The following is a 14927-nucleotide window of genomic DNA, read 5'->3' on the forward strand; positions in this document are numbered from 1 at the left end:
AAACGGCAGATCTCAACAGCTTGGAGTCAATTGTGATGAGACGTTTAGCCCAGTTGTCAAGCCTGCCACTATTCGGTCTGTTCTCCATGTCGCTATTGCAAAGGATTGGCCTCTCCATCAACTTGACGTAAAAAATGCGTTTTTAAATGGCGACCTTGATGAAACGGTCTGCATGCACTAACCTCTGGGTTTCATTGACAAAATGAATCATGACCATGTGTGTCTCCTCAGGCGTTCTCTCTATGAGTTAAAACAAGCTCCCCGGGCTTGGTACAATCGTTTTGCGGTATTTGCCAAAAAGATTGGTTTCACTCAGAGTGTAAGTGAATCCATCATTGTTCATCTATTGTCACAACAACCAGTCTACTTACATCCTGCTCTATGTTGATGACATTGTCCTCACCCTTTCTACTTCGCCTTTGTTTCGCTCCATCATCGCCGCTCTTCACAAGGAATTTGAGATGACTGATCTTGGGCGGCTCCATTATTTCCTTGGCATCTCGGTCACTCGAACTGCATCCGGTTTGCTTCTCCAACAGCAAAACTACGCCGCCAATATCATTCATCCTGCTAACATGACATATTGCAATCCCTGCTCCACTCCTGTGGACACCAAGTCTAAGCTCACTCCCGATGGTGCACCTGTCTCTGACCCTACGTTGTATCGCAGTCTCGCAGGTGCTCTCCAATATCTCACCTTCACTCGCCCTGACATTGACTTTGCTGTCAGATATGTCTATTTATGCACGACCCTAGGGAGCCTCATTTTCAAGCTCTCAAACGTATTCTCCGCTACATCAAGGGTACCATCTCTCATGGCCTCCAAATTTTCAAATCCTCCATCACTCAACTAACTGCCTATACTGATGCTGATTGGGCTGGTTGCCCATCCACATGTCATTCTACATCTGGTTATGGCATTTTTCTTGGTGATAGTCTTGTCTTCTGGTCATCTAAACACCAAGTGACTGTTTCTCGTTTAAGTGCAGAGGCCGAGTACCGCGGTGTTGCGATCGTTGTGTCTGAAGCAACTTGGCTCCGCAACCTCCTCTTTGAGATGAAATGTCCCCTGCCTAAAGCTACGATCGTGTACTGTGACAACATTAGTGCCGTTTACTTATCGTCTAATCCTGTCAAGCATCAACGTAAGAAAAAAGTCGAGATTGATATTCATTTGTTTGGGAGTGTGTCGCGCTTGGTCAAATTCGTGTTCTTCATGTTCCCACCAGTTTTCAATATGCAGACATCTTCACCAAAGGATCCCAATATCACTCTTCATCGACTTCCGCTCCAGTCTCAACGTTCGGAAACCTCCCGATTCGACTGCGGGGGCGTGTTAATGAATATATGCAAAATATATTCTTCCCATTACTGTCATTGTGAATATTCTCATATACGATCCTGTGTAATACGCTATGTACTCTATATATATTCTTGTCAATAAGATTACAAGGACATCAAACTCTATTCAAGCTTACAGATATTATATGCAATGCACAAATTCTGAAAATTCATATTAGGAACTACATCTACCCAAGTCGGTATTCTAAAAATTCTGAAAACAATCTATATACGGATATGTATGATACGACGTGGACAATCCAATGTAAATATCATTGTCACACTAATCCCCCATTCAAACAAACAAAAGACTAATTAAGCCGATAAGGACGATTACAATTGCTTTCCTTATGAAAATAAACTTTTCTAGTTTACGTTCTTGATCTAATCCGTAAAAGAATCTTCTTCTTTTTTTGTGCACACGAATGGTGAAAAATTCTACAGCACAAATACATAAAATTAAAAATATTTTTTTTTAGTTTTTACTATATTAATGAAATATTCTAAATAATACGGCGTTAGTACAAATAGAAAATTACAGTTCTAATTTGCAGACCAAACTCTCTTTTTATTTTTGTTAACAGTTCTAATTTGCAGACCAAACTCTTTTTTTTTGTTTTGTTTTTACAGTTCTAATTCGGAGACCAAACTCTTTTTGCTTTTGACATTTGTACCCAGTTCTCTCTCTTCCAGCGAAGCAGGAAAACATAAATAATAAAATCCAACTTTTTTATTATTTATAAATATACATTTTCTCGGTGTTATAAATATAATAAACACATTTGCTCTTTCTCGTGTCATCAAATCTCAGCAAGAAAAGAAAAAAAGAAAAAACTCGAAAACGAAACCAAAAAAAAAAAAAAAATGGCGAGCTCAGATGCTCTCTTGCCAATCTCCGCCAGAGAAGAAGAGCCATCATGTCCGTACACCAAATTACCGGACGGGTCAAGATCCGACCCGGAAACACATCCCCGGAGAAGAAGACCATATAAAGGTCTCCTCGCCGTCTCATTCGGGCTTTTGCTCATAGCCTTCTACGTCGCTCTTATCGCCACACAAGACGGATCTAGATCCAACGAAGCTGCGAATGCGATCGACGAAACAGAGAAGACGACGTCGTCGTCACGTGCACGTCTTGCTGGTGTGTCGGAGAAAAGCAATGAAGGGTTGTGGAAACTTTCCGGTGGTCGGAACACGCCGGCGTTCGAATGGAACAACAGTATGTTGTCGTGGCAACGAACGGCGTTTCATTTCCAGCCTGAGGAGAACTGGATGAACGGTACGCAATTTCTCTTTTTAAATTAAACAAAAAAAACGCATAATAATAAATTATTCATTTTAATTATTTGTTTAATTTGAGCAAAAGAAGAAAGAAATTAAACGATATACTCCTTTTTATTTTGTTACAAATTCATAGAATATTCATTCTTCCTTTTCATGTTTATTTGTTTTTCCATAATCTGAGAGATATAATGTTAAACCCATATTCTTATATCTAAATTATGCAGTAGTGATTGATTCATTTAATTATACAACTCTAATATTTTTCTTGCTTTTTTTCTTGTTTATCTTGATCCAATATGGTGTTGCTGCTCTATGGAAAACTTGGGATTGTTATCTTTCTGCAGATCCTAATGGTAAGTTTACTTTCCTTTTTTTTTGTTCTGAATTTTCATGTTTTAAGAAATTGAATTTCTTTTAGATCCCGTTAGTTTGGTATATATATGTTTTTTTCTAATGTTAAATCTTAAGTATGAAAAAAAAAAACTTATAAGAAATAATTGGAGCGACAAAAAGTAGTAGATCACAGAACAACATATCACACAATTCACGTTGTAATAAATGTTAATGTCAGTCAAGAAAAGATAATAGTATTATTTAATGACTAAAAAGCTAAAAAGTTCACAGACAAAATCAGAACAGAGTTACCTCACAACCAATTGTAAAATTAATAGTAGAATTATTTAGTTTGGATTCTATTTTGCCAGTTTGTTGTACCTTAGAACCAAAAAGGTTAAAAATGTTTGGAGACAAAATCAGAACAGAGTTACCTCACAACCAATTGCAAATTTATTTTAGTTAAAAACACTATTTTGCCAGTTTGTAGTAACCCACGTGGGATTTACCCCATGCTAAAAAGATATGTACAAATCATGGGTTGCCATAGAAAAGTAATCTTGAGTATAAAGTGGGCTCCTTGTGAATGCAAAGTTTGGATACTGTCTCAAATTGGATAAAGCCAGTGGGGTATGTTATGTATACAAAACTATGCTATCTTTCGAGTTGGTACCTTAAACTTTCTTATATACTGTTAAGAGTCCCCAGTATTTCTGAGTTATTCTCGTTTTAGCCCCAGTAAAATTAAATTAAATGTTTTACATTGTGTACAGGTCCATTGTTCTACAAGGGATGGTACCATTTCTTCTACCAATACAACCCAAACGCAGCCGTATGGGGTGATATTGTTTGGGGTCACGCCGTGTCTAGGGACCTAATCCATTGGGTCCATTTGCCCTTAGCTATGGTTGCTGATCAATGGTACGACTCCAATGGTGTGTGGACCGGCTCAGCCACAATCCTCCCCGATGGCTCTATAGTCATGCTCTACACCGGTTCCACCGACAAAGCCGTGCAGGTATGTACCCCGAAAATGTTCCAACTTATATTTCATTATTTTAAATTGTTGAAACAAAATTAAAAAAAAAAAAACACTTCTGAATCAATATGTTCGTAATAAACATAAGATGTGATATGATAGTGTCAATTGTTTTTATTAGTTAGACTAATAGTAGAGTTAATACGTTTATAGCCAGATTTTTGGTATGTTAGTTAGATATAGAACATGTAAATTAGGTTTAATGATCTAATCAATGATCTTCATATAATGTTTTTAGGTGCAAAACCTTGCCTACCCTGAGGACCTCAACGACCCACTTTTGTTGAAATGGGTCAAGTTCCCTGGAAATCCGGTTCTAGTACCTCCTCCCGGTATCCTCCCCAAGGACTTCCGTGACCCAACGACTGCGTGGAAAACACCCGAAGGAAAATGGCGGATCACCATTGGTTCCAAGATCAACAAGACCGGAATTTCACTTGTGTACGACACTACCGATTTTAAAACATACGAGAAACTTGACACATTGTTGCACGGAGTTCCCAACACAGGGATGTGGGAGTGCGTTGACTTTTACCCGGTATCTAAGACCGCGAGGAAAGGGCTTGACACATCGGTCAACGGACCCGATGTGAAGCACATCGTGAAGGCTAGCATGGACGACACCAGGTTCGACCATTATGCCGTAGGCACGTATTTCGAATCTAACGGAACATGGATCCCGGATGATCCTACTATCGATGTCGGGATGAGTTCCAGTTTAAGATATGATTACGGAAAATTCTATGCTTCAAAGACGTTTTACGACCAGAACAAAGGTAGAAGAATCTTGTGGAGTTGGATTGGTGAATCTGATAGTGAGGCTGCAGATGTACAAAAGGGTTGGTCTTCTCTTCAGGTATGATTTGTTTCCTTGACATTATGTGTTGTCAAAGTTAGGTTTTTTTTTCTAGTAGCTGCTTGTAACCCAAGTTTCTGATATTTTTGTTGATACAATGATGATCAGGGTATTCCAAGAACCGTTGCCCTCGACACAAAGACAGGGAAGAACTTGGTTCAATCGCCAGTGGAAGAAATCAAATCTCTTAGACTAAGCAGCAAGAAATTCGATCTCGAACTCAGTCCCGGGTCTGTGGTACCTGTTGATGTAGGTACCGCGACTCAACTCGACATCGAAGCAGAATTCGAAATCAAGAAAGAGTCTCTCGACAAATTCTTCGGAGACGCTTCAGTGGTGGCTGAGGCTGAGGAATTCAGCTGCGAGAAAAACGGAGCTGGCTCCACCGTCCGTAATGCGTTAGGGCCATTCGGATTCTCTGTTCTCGCCACTGAGAGCTTGTCCGAGCAAACACCAGTTTACTTCTACATAGCTAAGGGAAAAGATTCAAAACTCAAAACTTTCTTCTGCACAGACACCTCAAGGTATATATCAATTTTTCTTCATAAACTACAACAACTTTTTATATCCAACCATAATATATGAAAACAACATTTTACTATGACAACAGGTCATCTGTTGCAAACGATGTCATCAAGCCAATATACGGTAGCGTCGTACCAGTCCTAAAAGGAGAGAAACTAACCATGAGAATTTTGGTAAATTTATTTTAACCACACTTTGATATCTTATTTTTTCATTAACACAAAACAATATGGACTTGAATTTATATGTTTTTTTTTCCTTCAAATTTAAATAGGTTGATCATTCAATAGTGGAAGCATTCGGACAAGGTGGAAGAACATGTATAACGTCAAGAGTATATCCAACAACAGCAATCTATGGAGCAGCGAAGCTCTTCTTGTTCAACAACGCTCTTGATGCAACTGTTACTGCCTCGTTTAAAGTCTGGCAAATGAACAGTGCTTTTATTCATCCTTACTCTGAGGAAGCTGTCCGTGCTCTCACCCGCACCTGATTTATTATTTTTTTACTCCTTCCCCAACCTCATTTTTTAGATTTATCTGTAATAAATAATGTTTTTTTTTTCTTTTTGTTCTCTTCTCAATTTATTTAGCTGTTTAATTATTAATATTTTTATTTGATCTATCATTCATCATGTAAGAAAAAAGAGCACTGAAACATCATTATAACGAATTTCCAATTTTGGAGAAATAAATATATACATATTTTTCTTTAATCAGATTTTTATTTAATAAGATAAATAAAACCTTCGGTTTCGCTCGGAGTGTTCTTGAACAGAGTCTTTTTGGCTTCATCATCGTCTGAGACTGGTTCGTCTTCTTACCATTGCAATGTGTTCTCTTCAGTATTTCTCCTCTAGAGCAATATCATTCAGAACCCAAAAGTACGTAAATCGCCCTCACGTTCATCGATTATCTCTCGTTGGAACCCGTAATTATCCTCAAGCGTTGAGGGCAACGACGTCAATTGACGAAATCCCTCCTAATGCCGTTCGGAAAAAAGACCAGAACTGGAGAGGTGGGTTCAGTCTCGGCGTAGATTTAGGTTTATCTCGAACCGGGATCGCTATTAGTAAAGGCTACTCCGTTAAACCTCTCACGGTAAACTTCGAAACTTCTCTCGCTCTCGTTTTTTTTTTCGGTTTGATGGAATTGAATGTGACTTCGGTATATATATGATTAGGTTTTGAAGTCGAGAGGGCAAAAGCTCGAGACTAGGTTATTGGAAATAGCAGAAGAAGAGGAGGTTGATGAATTCATAATTGGGTTGCCGAGATCTTCTGATGGGAAAGAAACGATACAGTCTAACAAAATCCGTTCTGTTGCTGGACGTCTTGCTGTTCAAGCCGCTGAGAGGTGATGAAGCACACTCACACACTTAAGATTGTGTTTATATCAAGGTAATATAATAAAAATTCGAAATTTCTTTGCTTTTTTGGTCAGGGGTTGGAGAGTTTATGTATTTGATGAACATGGGACAACATCAGAAGCTTCAGACCGAATGATTGTAATGTTAGTCTCTCTCTCTGTTCTTTGGCTTTAGTGTTAGTGTCTCCTAAAGGATTGAACTTTTGTGTGTGTATTGTTGTTTGAACATTCTATATTCGGATTTCCAGGGGACTCGGCAAGAGTGAGAGACAGAGCAGATCAGATGCATACGCTGCTGTGGTAAGGCGATGAGAACATGATGATCTATTGAGTTATTAACGTGTAACTACTATGGTTCTGATTGAATCTTATGTTACAGATATTGTTGGAGAGGTATTTCTCTACGCAAGGTCTAGGAGCTGAGATTATACTTCCCAAGAGTTTAGAGCTTCAAGAGAAGATCAAGAACGGTGCATCTGTAGACCCTGACTTTAATCCGGACAAGCTCGAAGAGTATTACACATTCTAAACTAGTTTGCTTTGTGGACCTCTTGCTACTTTAATGATCAGTATAGGATTACAACGATTCTGTATGACCTTGTTAGTCCACATGGCTGACAGTTTTGTTGAAGTCAAACTAAAAGATCCGGTCTTTTGTTGTTTCCTCTGCTTTTGTGTTGTGTTTCACAAGGCAGAACTGAGTTAAGTGAAATTGTATGCAAGACTTGGGAAGTTTTGAAACCAAGAAGTCAAGAACAAATCAGGAGAGCAAAACTGACCTACGTGTGCACACCTTGCCCAAGCAAAGTGGATAAAGTTGGAAATATCAGTCACACGTGCCAGATTCATCTCATCTTCCACAAAGTTGAATGTAAACATTTCGAGTTCTGCTCTTTGCAAAAGTTTAGACCTTTAACAATGGCTTTCTCTTCACTCTCTCCTCTACCTATGAAGTCACTTGACATTTCAAGATCCTCGTCTTCTGTCTCAAGATCTCCTTACCATTTTCAGAGATACCCATTGAGACGTCTACAGCTAAATGCTCGTTCAAACTCAGAAATCAGAGATTCATCAAACACGACTAGGTGAGGACTCGAATACTTCCCCACTAGCAAACGTAGAGTCTCAATGTCTTTTCTTGTTTTCTCAATTTTCGGATTCTCAGAAACTTAATACTGTTCTTCCGAAAAGGGAAGGTTGTTGTTCCAGCGCAGAAGAATCAAACACGTGGAAGAGGATCTTATCTGCAGCAATGGCGGCTGCGGTTATCGCCTCAAGCTCTGGCCTGCCGGCTATGGCAGAGCTTAACAAGTTCGAGGCCGATACACGTGGCGAGTTCGGGATTGGTTCGGCTGCTCAGTACGGTTCTGCTGATCTCAGGTATCATATTCTGTTCCTTGTCTTAAGAAGTTCGTTGGTCATTTTGATGGTGAAAAGGTCGCTGAGATGAGCACTGTTTGTTTTGCAGCAAAACAGTTCACTCCAATGAAAATTTCAGGTAAAGTTTTTGACTTTGGTTGGTGAATGGAGAATTGGAATCAACATAAAAAAAAAGAAGTTCAAAGCTTTGAGCTTTAGGAAGTTAGAAGTTATGTGTTTTGCTTAATTTTTAACTAAATGAAATCTTGAATAAACAAACCATCAATTTGAAGAAGCAAGATTTTTGTTCTAATTGTGTGAAGTGGCTTAATTGATTATTGCAGAAGAGCCAACTTCACTTCTGCAGACATGAGAGAGTCTGATTTCAGTGGTTCGACCTTCAATGGTGCTTATCTTGAGAAAGCAGTTGCATACAAAGCAAACTTCTCAGGTTAGTAGTCTCTCTCAACTGTGCTATCACTTATCTTCTCTTTGCAATGATGGTGGATTTATTGCATTAGAAAATTATGAAAGAGAACAACTTCCACAAATCATCATAATCGATTCTTCTCATGTACCCTTTTACTAAACTTCCTTGATTCTCAATTTCCTTTGCGTCCACAAGTAATTTGAGATAGTTTCTAGTCCGGTAACAGTTACTCTATGTGTTACATCCTTGGAACCATTTGGAGCAATTAGGACCCTGGAGATGTCTATCTTCAACTCTTTAGATTCAATGCCAGAGTTTTCAAAGCTAGAAGTGAATTAGTTTTAGAAATCTGAGAATTGAGTACTTGGATTTGATTCCACCTTTGTCCAACGAAAATCTGGCAAGTTCTAAACTAGTTAAGCCAAGAAATCTTCTCTTGAAAGGATTTATATTTTGAGGGGAAATTTCATTCACAATAACTCTTCTCGTGTACCTTAATCTTAATATGGTTTTGTATTTATGAAAGCTGTGAATTTGGCAGGTGCTGATTTGAGTGATACATTGATGGACCGCATGGTAAACACCATACACTATACACCGTGCTTTGTAACATATACTAGCATATGACTATATGAGGCCTTTATCTTTCGGTTAAAGCTCGATTATTTTCTGGCGATGTTAGGTGCTAAATGAAGCCAATCTGACAAATGCTGTGCTGGTCCGATCGGTGCTAACCAGGAGCGACCTTGGTGGTGCCAAAATCGAAGGTGCGGATTTTAGTGACGCTGTGATTGATCTTCTTCAGAAACAGGTAGCTTTGTTTCTCAACACCATTGCATTTATCCATCACTTCCACTATCAAAAGCTGAGAAAGCCATTGACAAATTGTTTTCATCTTTATGTGAAGGCTCTGTGTAAATACGCAAACGGGACAAACCCATTGACCGGAGTGGACACGAGGAAGAGTCTTGGCTGCGGGAATAGCCGGAGGAATGCATATGGCTCGCCTTCTTCTCCTCTTCTCAGTGCACCACCTCAACGTCTGCTCGGCCGTGATGGATTCTGCGATGAAAAGACCGGACTCTGTGATGCCAAGTAGTTTCAATATGTTATAACTTATATAGCTCATGTGTACTTTACAATGCATATATAGCATTTGTATCTTTATATGTTGTGCAACGTATGTTAATAGGAGTATTGAATTGTAAATGACTGGAAAGAAAGAAAAAAGAACTTGAAAGATTACACTGAAGATAATGATCAGTTTTGTCTCGTAAGACAAAAGATATAAAAAAAAAAAGCCTGTTTAACCGGTGAATGTCTCTACCTAGGTTGTCCCCTAGCACTTTGTCAGATCAGTATTTTAAAATAACTGATTACTTTTAGTACTACATAATTTGTTCAATAGTATTCTTCCAAATGGTTAGCACTTAGCACAAGCTTAGCAATTGAATAAAATAATTACTCCAAAATTAATTAAATAATCATTAGTGTGTCAAAAGATAATACGGTCTTGGGATTTCTGGCTTATATGAAAAGGTAGATATACACTAATGATGATACGTCACATGCTATTGTCTATTATGCTCCTTCGCTCCCTATTGTTTGTTACTCAGGATTCAAGGTCGGGGTATCGACAAGTATTAGTGATTAATCTAACTCTTAGGAATTGATAATTGTTAGTTTTTGTTTATAATATTCGCCGGCAATAAAAATAAATTGTGGCCAGTATCCAAACTTCTCTGGACCGTGTTTGTCAACCCCAAAGAGCACGCCCAAATCATTATGTTCCTTGTACCAAATTAAATGCGGAATATTTTCGATCATATTTTTCTAATTGAAAAAAAAAGGGTTGTTTTCTTAAAAAAACCTAATATTCGATAAAAAAAAATGAAGTAATATTTGTCGCGCCATTGGTTAAATATCTTGTCGAATAGCGATGGAGTGTTTAGTTGTTGATGGAGATATATACTTCGTTTAACTGTACAAAGGTTTGAATACGTTAAATGTACAAGTTCAAACTGGTTTTAAAAAAAAACTAATTTGGTCCTATGTATATACTGTATGCAACATAGTATAAGACAACCATAATTATGATGAATCAGTTGTGGCATTGTGTTGGTGATCGATTAATAGAATTTAGTCGTCTAAGTTAATTCATGTTTTAATCTTTAATTACAAATTATATTGGATGCAGTAATTTTATTAAAAAATAAGTTTCCCATCCAAGTAAATTATAATCTACGGTTTCTTTTTGTGCCGACCTTGAATCAAACATAATAATTACAAAATTCTTCATGAGAGAGTACATGCTTTAGCTTCTTCTTTCTTGTGACCAGATGAAAGAAAGAAAAAAAAGGTTATTCTTTCTTTTTCCACTGCTTGTCTCTATATAACATAATCTTGACTCGAGCCAACATACATGTCATTAAAAATTATGAATGTCCTTCAAGGCCACATTCTTCTCCTTCTTTCGTTTTCACTATTTATGGCTGTACATATTCTTCAAGCTTCCTTAAAGTAGTTATTTTCAAGAACACAACTCCGGTAAGTCGCTAGCTAGCCCAACTTTTTATTAGTATATTTTTTTCTTTCTTTCTGAATTTGCTATATATGCTTATGACCTTTGTAGATTGTGTGTATTTTACTATTGTACATATATATTAAGTACATAATTCATGCATAGTTGTCCAGAAATATGAAATTCAAGTGTCTGAAATTTGTTATATTAAAAAGTGAACACATCTAAAATAACAAATTGAGATGTGGATATATTACAGAGAGAATGTGTGATAGATAAATTTGAGGTTTTTTTGTTAGTGTTTGAGTATATTTCGCTAGAAGATTATCTAAATACTAAAATAGTGGGAAGAGACAATTATTATTAAAAAAATATTGAAGTTACATTTAGATTAGAGTTTACATATGGTTAATCATATTGAGTACATGCATAGATACGCAATGTCTATATGCATATAACATCAGTTCAATAATGTAGTAATTGAAAATCAAGTCAAACATAAATCTGTACCATCATCATCTACACTTGATTAGTACTGTGTTCGTGTGTACGTATATTATATATATTTATATGCATTTATATGAGATAATATTCTGTCTGCTCACTTCCATAGATCAATCTGACAACTAGAAGAAGTAGAAGCTGCATATTCTTCTCCCATGTCTGAAACCCTTTTTGGATCTTTTTCTTCATCAACTTGGTACTCAGCATTGCTTGTTTCCTTGGCATTGTTCTGTAGAGAAGCAGAGGCAGTGGCGGCCTCCTCGTTGCTGAGCTGAGAAGCAACAAATTTATCGAGAACTCTCCAGTCAGTGACTTGGTCCATCACTTGCTCGTTGTCGTTGTTCATGTATAGAGAGCTGAAGCTCTGATCCCCTTGATTTAGTTGTTCTTCATGCGCGATATTTGATTGCTGCAAATTAGCATTATGGCTCGAGTTATTATTGGTGTTGCTTGTTCCGTAAGGAAGAGAGTTGCAATTACTGTTATCTTGTTGAATCTTAGGACTTTCTAGCTGAGGAAGTTGGAAGAATGATAAATGAGATTCACCAAGAAGATGATTTTGTTGTACCATGTGGTTGTAGTGTAGTTCTATCTCTTGCTTGCATTGCAAGCTAGGGTTGTTGAGAGCGTAGGCAGATGCATTGAGTCCATATGGCATATGCTGTTGGTGTTCGTGCTGTTGCTGATGATGATGATTGGGGAGAATCCGTCGTTGACCATTCGTCTCAAGCTCGGAGGCCATAAAAGAAAGTCGATCGTCGTACCAATGTGAAGGCGATGAGTCGTAGTCTCCCATTCGTCTAACTGCAGCCAGTCTCTTCTTGAAAACCCTACACACAACCCATCCTTCTTCCTACACCCCAAATATCATATAATGAGATCACTTATATTAGTTTTAGGAGATGATATATAGTTTGAGATTATTGTTTAGCGTATGATCCAAATAAATTGTAAAGAGAAGTTACATTTTAGGGTTGATATATAAATACCTGAGGAGTTCCGTTTTCATCGGTTTCTAAGCGGTATTCGTGCATGATCCAATCGGACTTTTGTCCATTCGGGGCTCTTCCCTTGTAAAACACAAGTGTTTTCCTCATACCAATAAGACTATGCCTCAAATATATAGCCTTATCTCTTCCCGTGGCTTTCCAAAACCCTGCTTTTGTCGCTCTATTGGTTCGAGTCCCTGTGGGATACTTCTTGTCTTTATGGCTAAAGAAGTACCAATCACTCTGCTCTTCATGCCCAATTTTGCATAACTCTATATATTTCCACAAAAGAATTATAAATCACTTTTAAAAAACTTTCCTTAATTAATTGAGAACGTGAATTTAAGGATCAAAGGATAAAGATGATGGGATTGAGAAAACCTTGAAGATCCCATGGCTCAATCTTGTAAAGATCAATGTCTTTTATGAAATCGATTTCTATTCTCTTTGATGCGACTTTTTTCCTCAGGTAGTAGTCTACAAGTTCTTCGTCAGTTGGGTGAAATCTAAATCCCGGAGGAACGTGGGAAAATGAGTTCATCTTTTAGTCTTCTTGGTCGATGATAACCTATAAATTCATGAATTTACGAACATAAGATAAATGTTACAGCGCTTGACGTCAAAAAGAAGAAGAAAAGAATATGTTATAGCTAGTTACATTTATTACGTAATGTGATTTATCTGTGTTGGTTTATTTCAACATATACATATGATTAACTACGCATCTAATCATCTTATAGCTAGTTAATAAAAACCGACAGAACTATTGTACATTATCCATTTATTTGTTACAAGAAATAGTTTTTGTTACATCTAACTATCTAAATATGTGAAGACCAATTAGTTTCTGTAAGAATAATTTAGATTCATGGTATAGAATTGAAATTTCCAAAACTGAAACCAGTAAATTAATTATCGGAACAATTTTTAATAAAAAGTATATATGATGATAGTTAAGTTGTTATATTAGATGCATGAATTACAAACATTACTAGATTAATCAACTTTAATTTCTGCTTATTTATTGCTTCACTTGTATAACAACATGTATTGGATTTTTTCCCCCATATAAGTAACCAACAAGTGTTTGTCCAAAAAAAAAGTAACCAACAAGTAATTATCAGAAGAAGAAGAGAAGAACAATCTCTTAGAAATGATTATCCATCTCAAGAGATTCATCTTTTAGATTAATATATAGAATTTTAATAAACCTTCTAATTATCTCAGCCAAAAAACTCCAACTCGATCTACTTATTTGTTTATTTATTAAATTAATATTTAGGTTTTTACATAATATTTTGCTTTGCTTGTAATATCAGCAACATTGATGAGTATGATGAGATGATGATGATTATGATTATGATGATGATCAAGGTGATTAATGAAGATGATGATCAAGGATGATCTTAAAGCAAAAACTTTTACCTAAATAAGAAAAAACACCCAAAATTATTTGTAAAGGGGACGATCGGAGATTCAATAAAAAGTTGACATAAAATTAGGGTTTACCTGAAGAAATTCTAGATGATCCAGCTGAAACTTTTTGAACAGCTTCTAACAAAGCTTTATGTTTCGGCTATTGTATGATCCTCTCGTGCTTGTTATCAGAAGAGTTTGAATTGACACTTTCACCACAAGACTAGAGAGAGAAAGAGAGATCCTTGAAAGACCAAAGACTGGATCAAGATTTGACAGTGCTCCTCGGGAATAGGTTACTGGAAAGAGGTCAGATCCCGAGAGAGAGAGAGAGAGAGAGAGAGAGAGAGGGAATGATAGAAAGAATGGGAAAAGAGAAAGAGAGTAGGGTTATATAAAGAAGATCAATCGAGGAAGAAAAGAAAGAGGGAGCACACAAGACACAAATCAAAAGATGACAATCGTGTCCTAATAATCTATTATATTTTACTTTCTCTCTCTCTCTCTTTCTTTCCCTTTCAATCATAACATCTCTCTCTCTTCTGAGTCCTTTTGAACCTAGAGAGAGAGAGGGAAAGACTTTATTTGTTGCAAAAGCTTCGGGGGGGGGGGGGGGGGAGAAGAGAGAGGAGGATAAAGAAGTCAAGTAAGATTTAGAGAGAGACAGAGAGAGGTGGCAACATCCATTACCACCCACCAGCTCTTGATGGATATGCTTGATCATCAACATTAAGGTCCTTCTTTTTTTGTCCTCGCATTAAGGTTAATTTGTTGGTTTTATTTTGGACTTCTTTTTTGTGCTAATTGCTAAAGGATGTCAAATATCCTTACTAAAAGTAACTCAACTAGCTAGAATTCCCAACGATATTGCTGGTTTGATGGTAGGTTTTTGGGAGAAAAACTTTGTTGATAGACACACACAACACTATCATATTATCGAGAGATATATAATATTAAAGTTGA

The 14927-nt window shown here is 37.1% G+C and overlaps 4 protein-coding genes and 1 long non-coding RNA gene across 8 annotated transcripts; 4 read left to right on the forward strand and 1 right to left on the reverse strand.

Moving 5' to 3' along the window:
* The first annotated feature begins 1937 nt into the window (after positions 1-1937).
* LOC104739876 (acid beta-fructofuranosidase 4, vacuolar-like) lies at positions 1938-6093 on the forward strand. Of its 2 annotated transcripts, none has more exons than XM_087486428.1 (6): positions 1938-2620; positions 3732-3976; positions 4236-4853; positions 4962-5377; positions 5464-5551; positions 5653-6093. In XM_087486428.1, the coding sequence occupies exons 1-6, from the start codon at positions 2206-2208 to the stop codon at positions 5869-5871; spliced, it is 2001 nt and encodes a 666-aa protein (XP_087342554.1). In that variant the 5' UTR covers positions 1938-2205; the 3' UTR covers positions 5872-6093. The 2 variants fall into 2 exon arrangements, with proteins under 2 accessions (XP_087342554.1, XP_087342555.1); XM_087486429.1 differs by having other exon boundaries at positions 2113-2978.
* A 52-nt stretch (positions 6094-6145) lies between these two features.
* On the forward strand, positions 6146-7410 carry LOC104739877 (uncharacterized). The gene is made up of 5 exons (XM_010460349.3): positions 6146-6478; positions 6561-6733; positions 6821-6889; positions 6994-7045; positions 7125-7410. The coding sequence occupies exons 1-5, from the start codon at positions 6209-6211 to the stop codon at positions 7272-7274; spliced, it is 714 nt and encodes a 237-aa protein (XP_010458651.1). The 5' UTR covers positions 6146-6208; the 3' UTR covers positions 7275-7410.
* On the forward strand, positions 7125-9786 carry LOC104739878 (thylakoid lumenal protein TL20.3, chloroplastic). Of its 2 annotated transcripts, none has more exons than XM_010460351.3 (7): positions 7125-7830; positions 7937-8125; positions 8214-8243; positions 8449-8555; positions 9076-9110; positions 9217-9345; positions 9442-9786. In XM_010460351.3, the coding sequence occupies exons 1-7, from the start codon at positions 7664-7666 to the stop codon at positions 9631-9633; spliced, it is 849 nt and encodes a 282-aa protein (XP_010458653.2). In that variant the 5' UTR covers positions 7125-7663; the 3' UTR covers positions 9634-9786. The 2 variants fall into 2 exon arrangements, with proteins under 2 accessions (XP_010458653.2, XP_010458652.2); XM_010460350.2 differs by having other exon boundaries at positions 7942-8125.
* A 1134-nt stretch (positions 9787-10920) lies between these two features.
* On the forward strand, positions 10921-12126 carry LOC147927854 (uncharacterized). Its single transcript, XR_015580861.1, has 2 exons — positions 10921-11081; positions 11795-12126. It is a non-coding gene; the product is annotated as an uncharacterized LOC147927854 (long non-coding RNA).
* LOC104739879 (NAC domain-containing protein 7-like) lies at positions 11397-14556 on the reverse strand. Of its 2 annotated transcripts, XM_087486431.1 has the most exons (5): positions 14058-14556; positions 12930-13116; positions 12549-12820; positions 12128-12412; positions 11397-11968 (listed from the first exon to the last, which is right to left on the reverse strand). In XM_087486431.1, the coding sequence occupies exons 2-5, from the start codon at positions 13087-13089 to the stop codon at positions 11657-11659; spliced, it is 1029 nt and encodes a 342-aa protein (XP_087342557.1). In that variant the 5' UTR covers positions 13090-13116; positions 14058-14556; the 3' UTR covers positions 11397-11656. The 2 variants fall into 2 exon arrangements, with proteins under 2 accessions (XP_087342557.1, XP_087342556.1); XM_087486430.1 differs by having other exon boundaries at positions 11397-12412; positions 14058-14477.
* Positions 14557-14927: the final 371 nt, after the last annotated feature.

Source organism: Camelina sativa, chromosome 14, assembly GCF_030686135.1.
Source record: "Camelina sativa cultivar CO46 ecotype springtype chromosome 14, ASM3068613v1".
Lineage (NCBI taxonomy): Eukaryota > Viridiplantae > Streptophyta > Magnoliopsida > Brassicales > Brassicaceae > Camelina > Camelina sativa.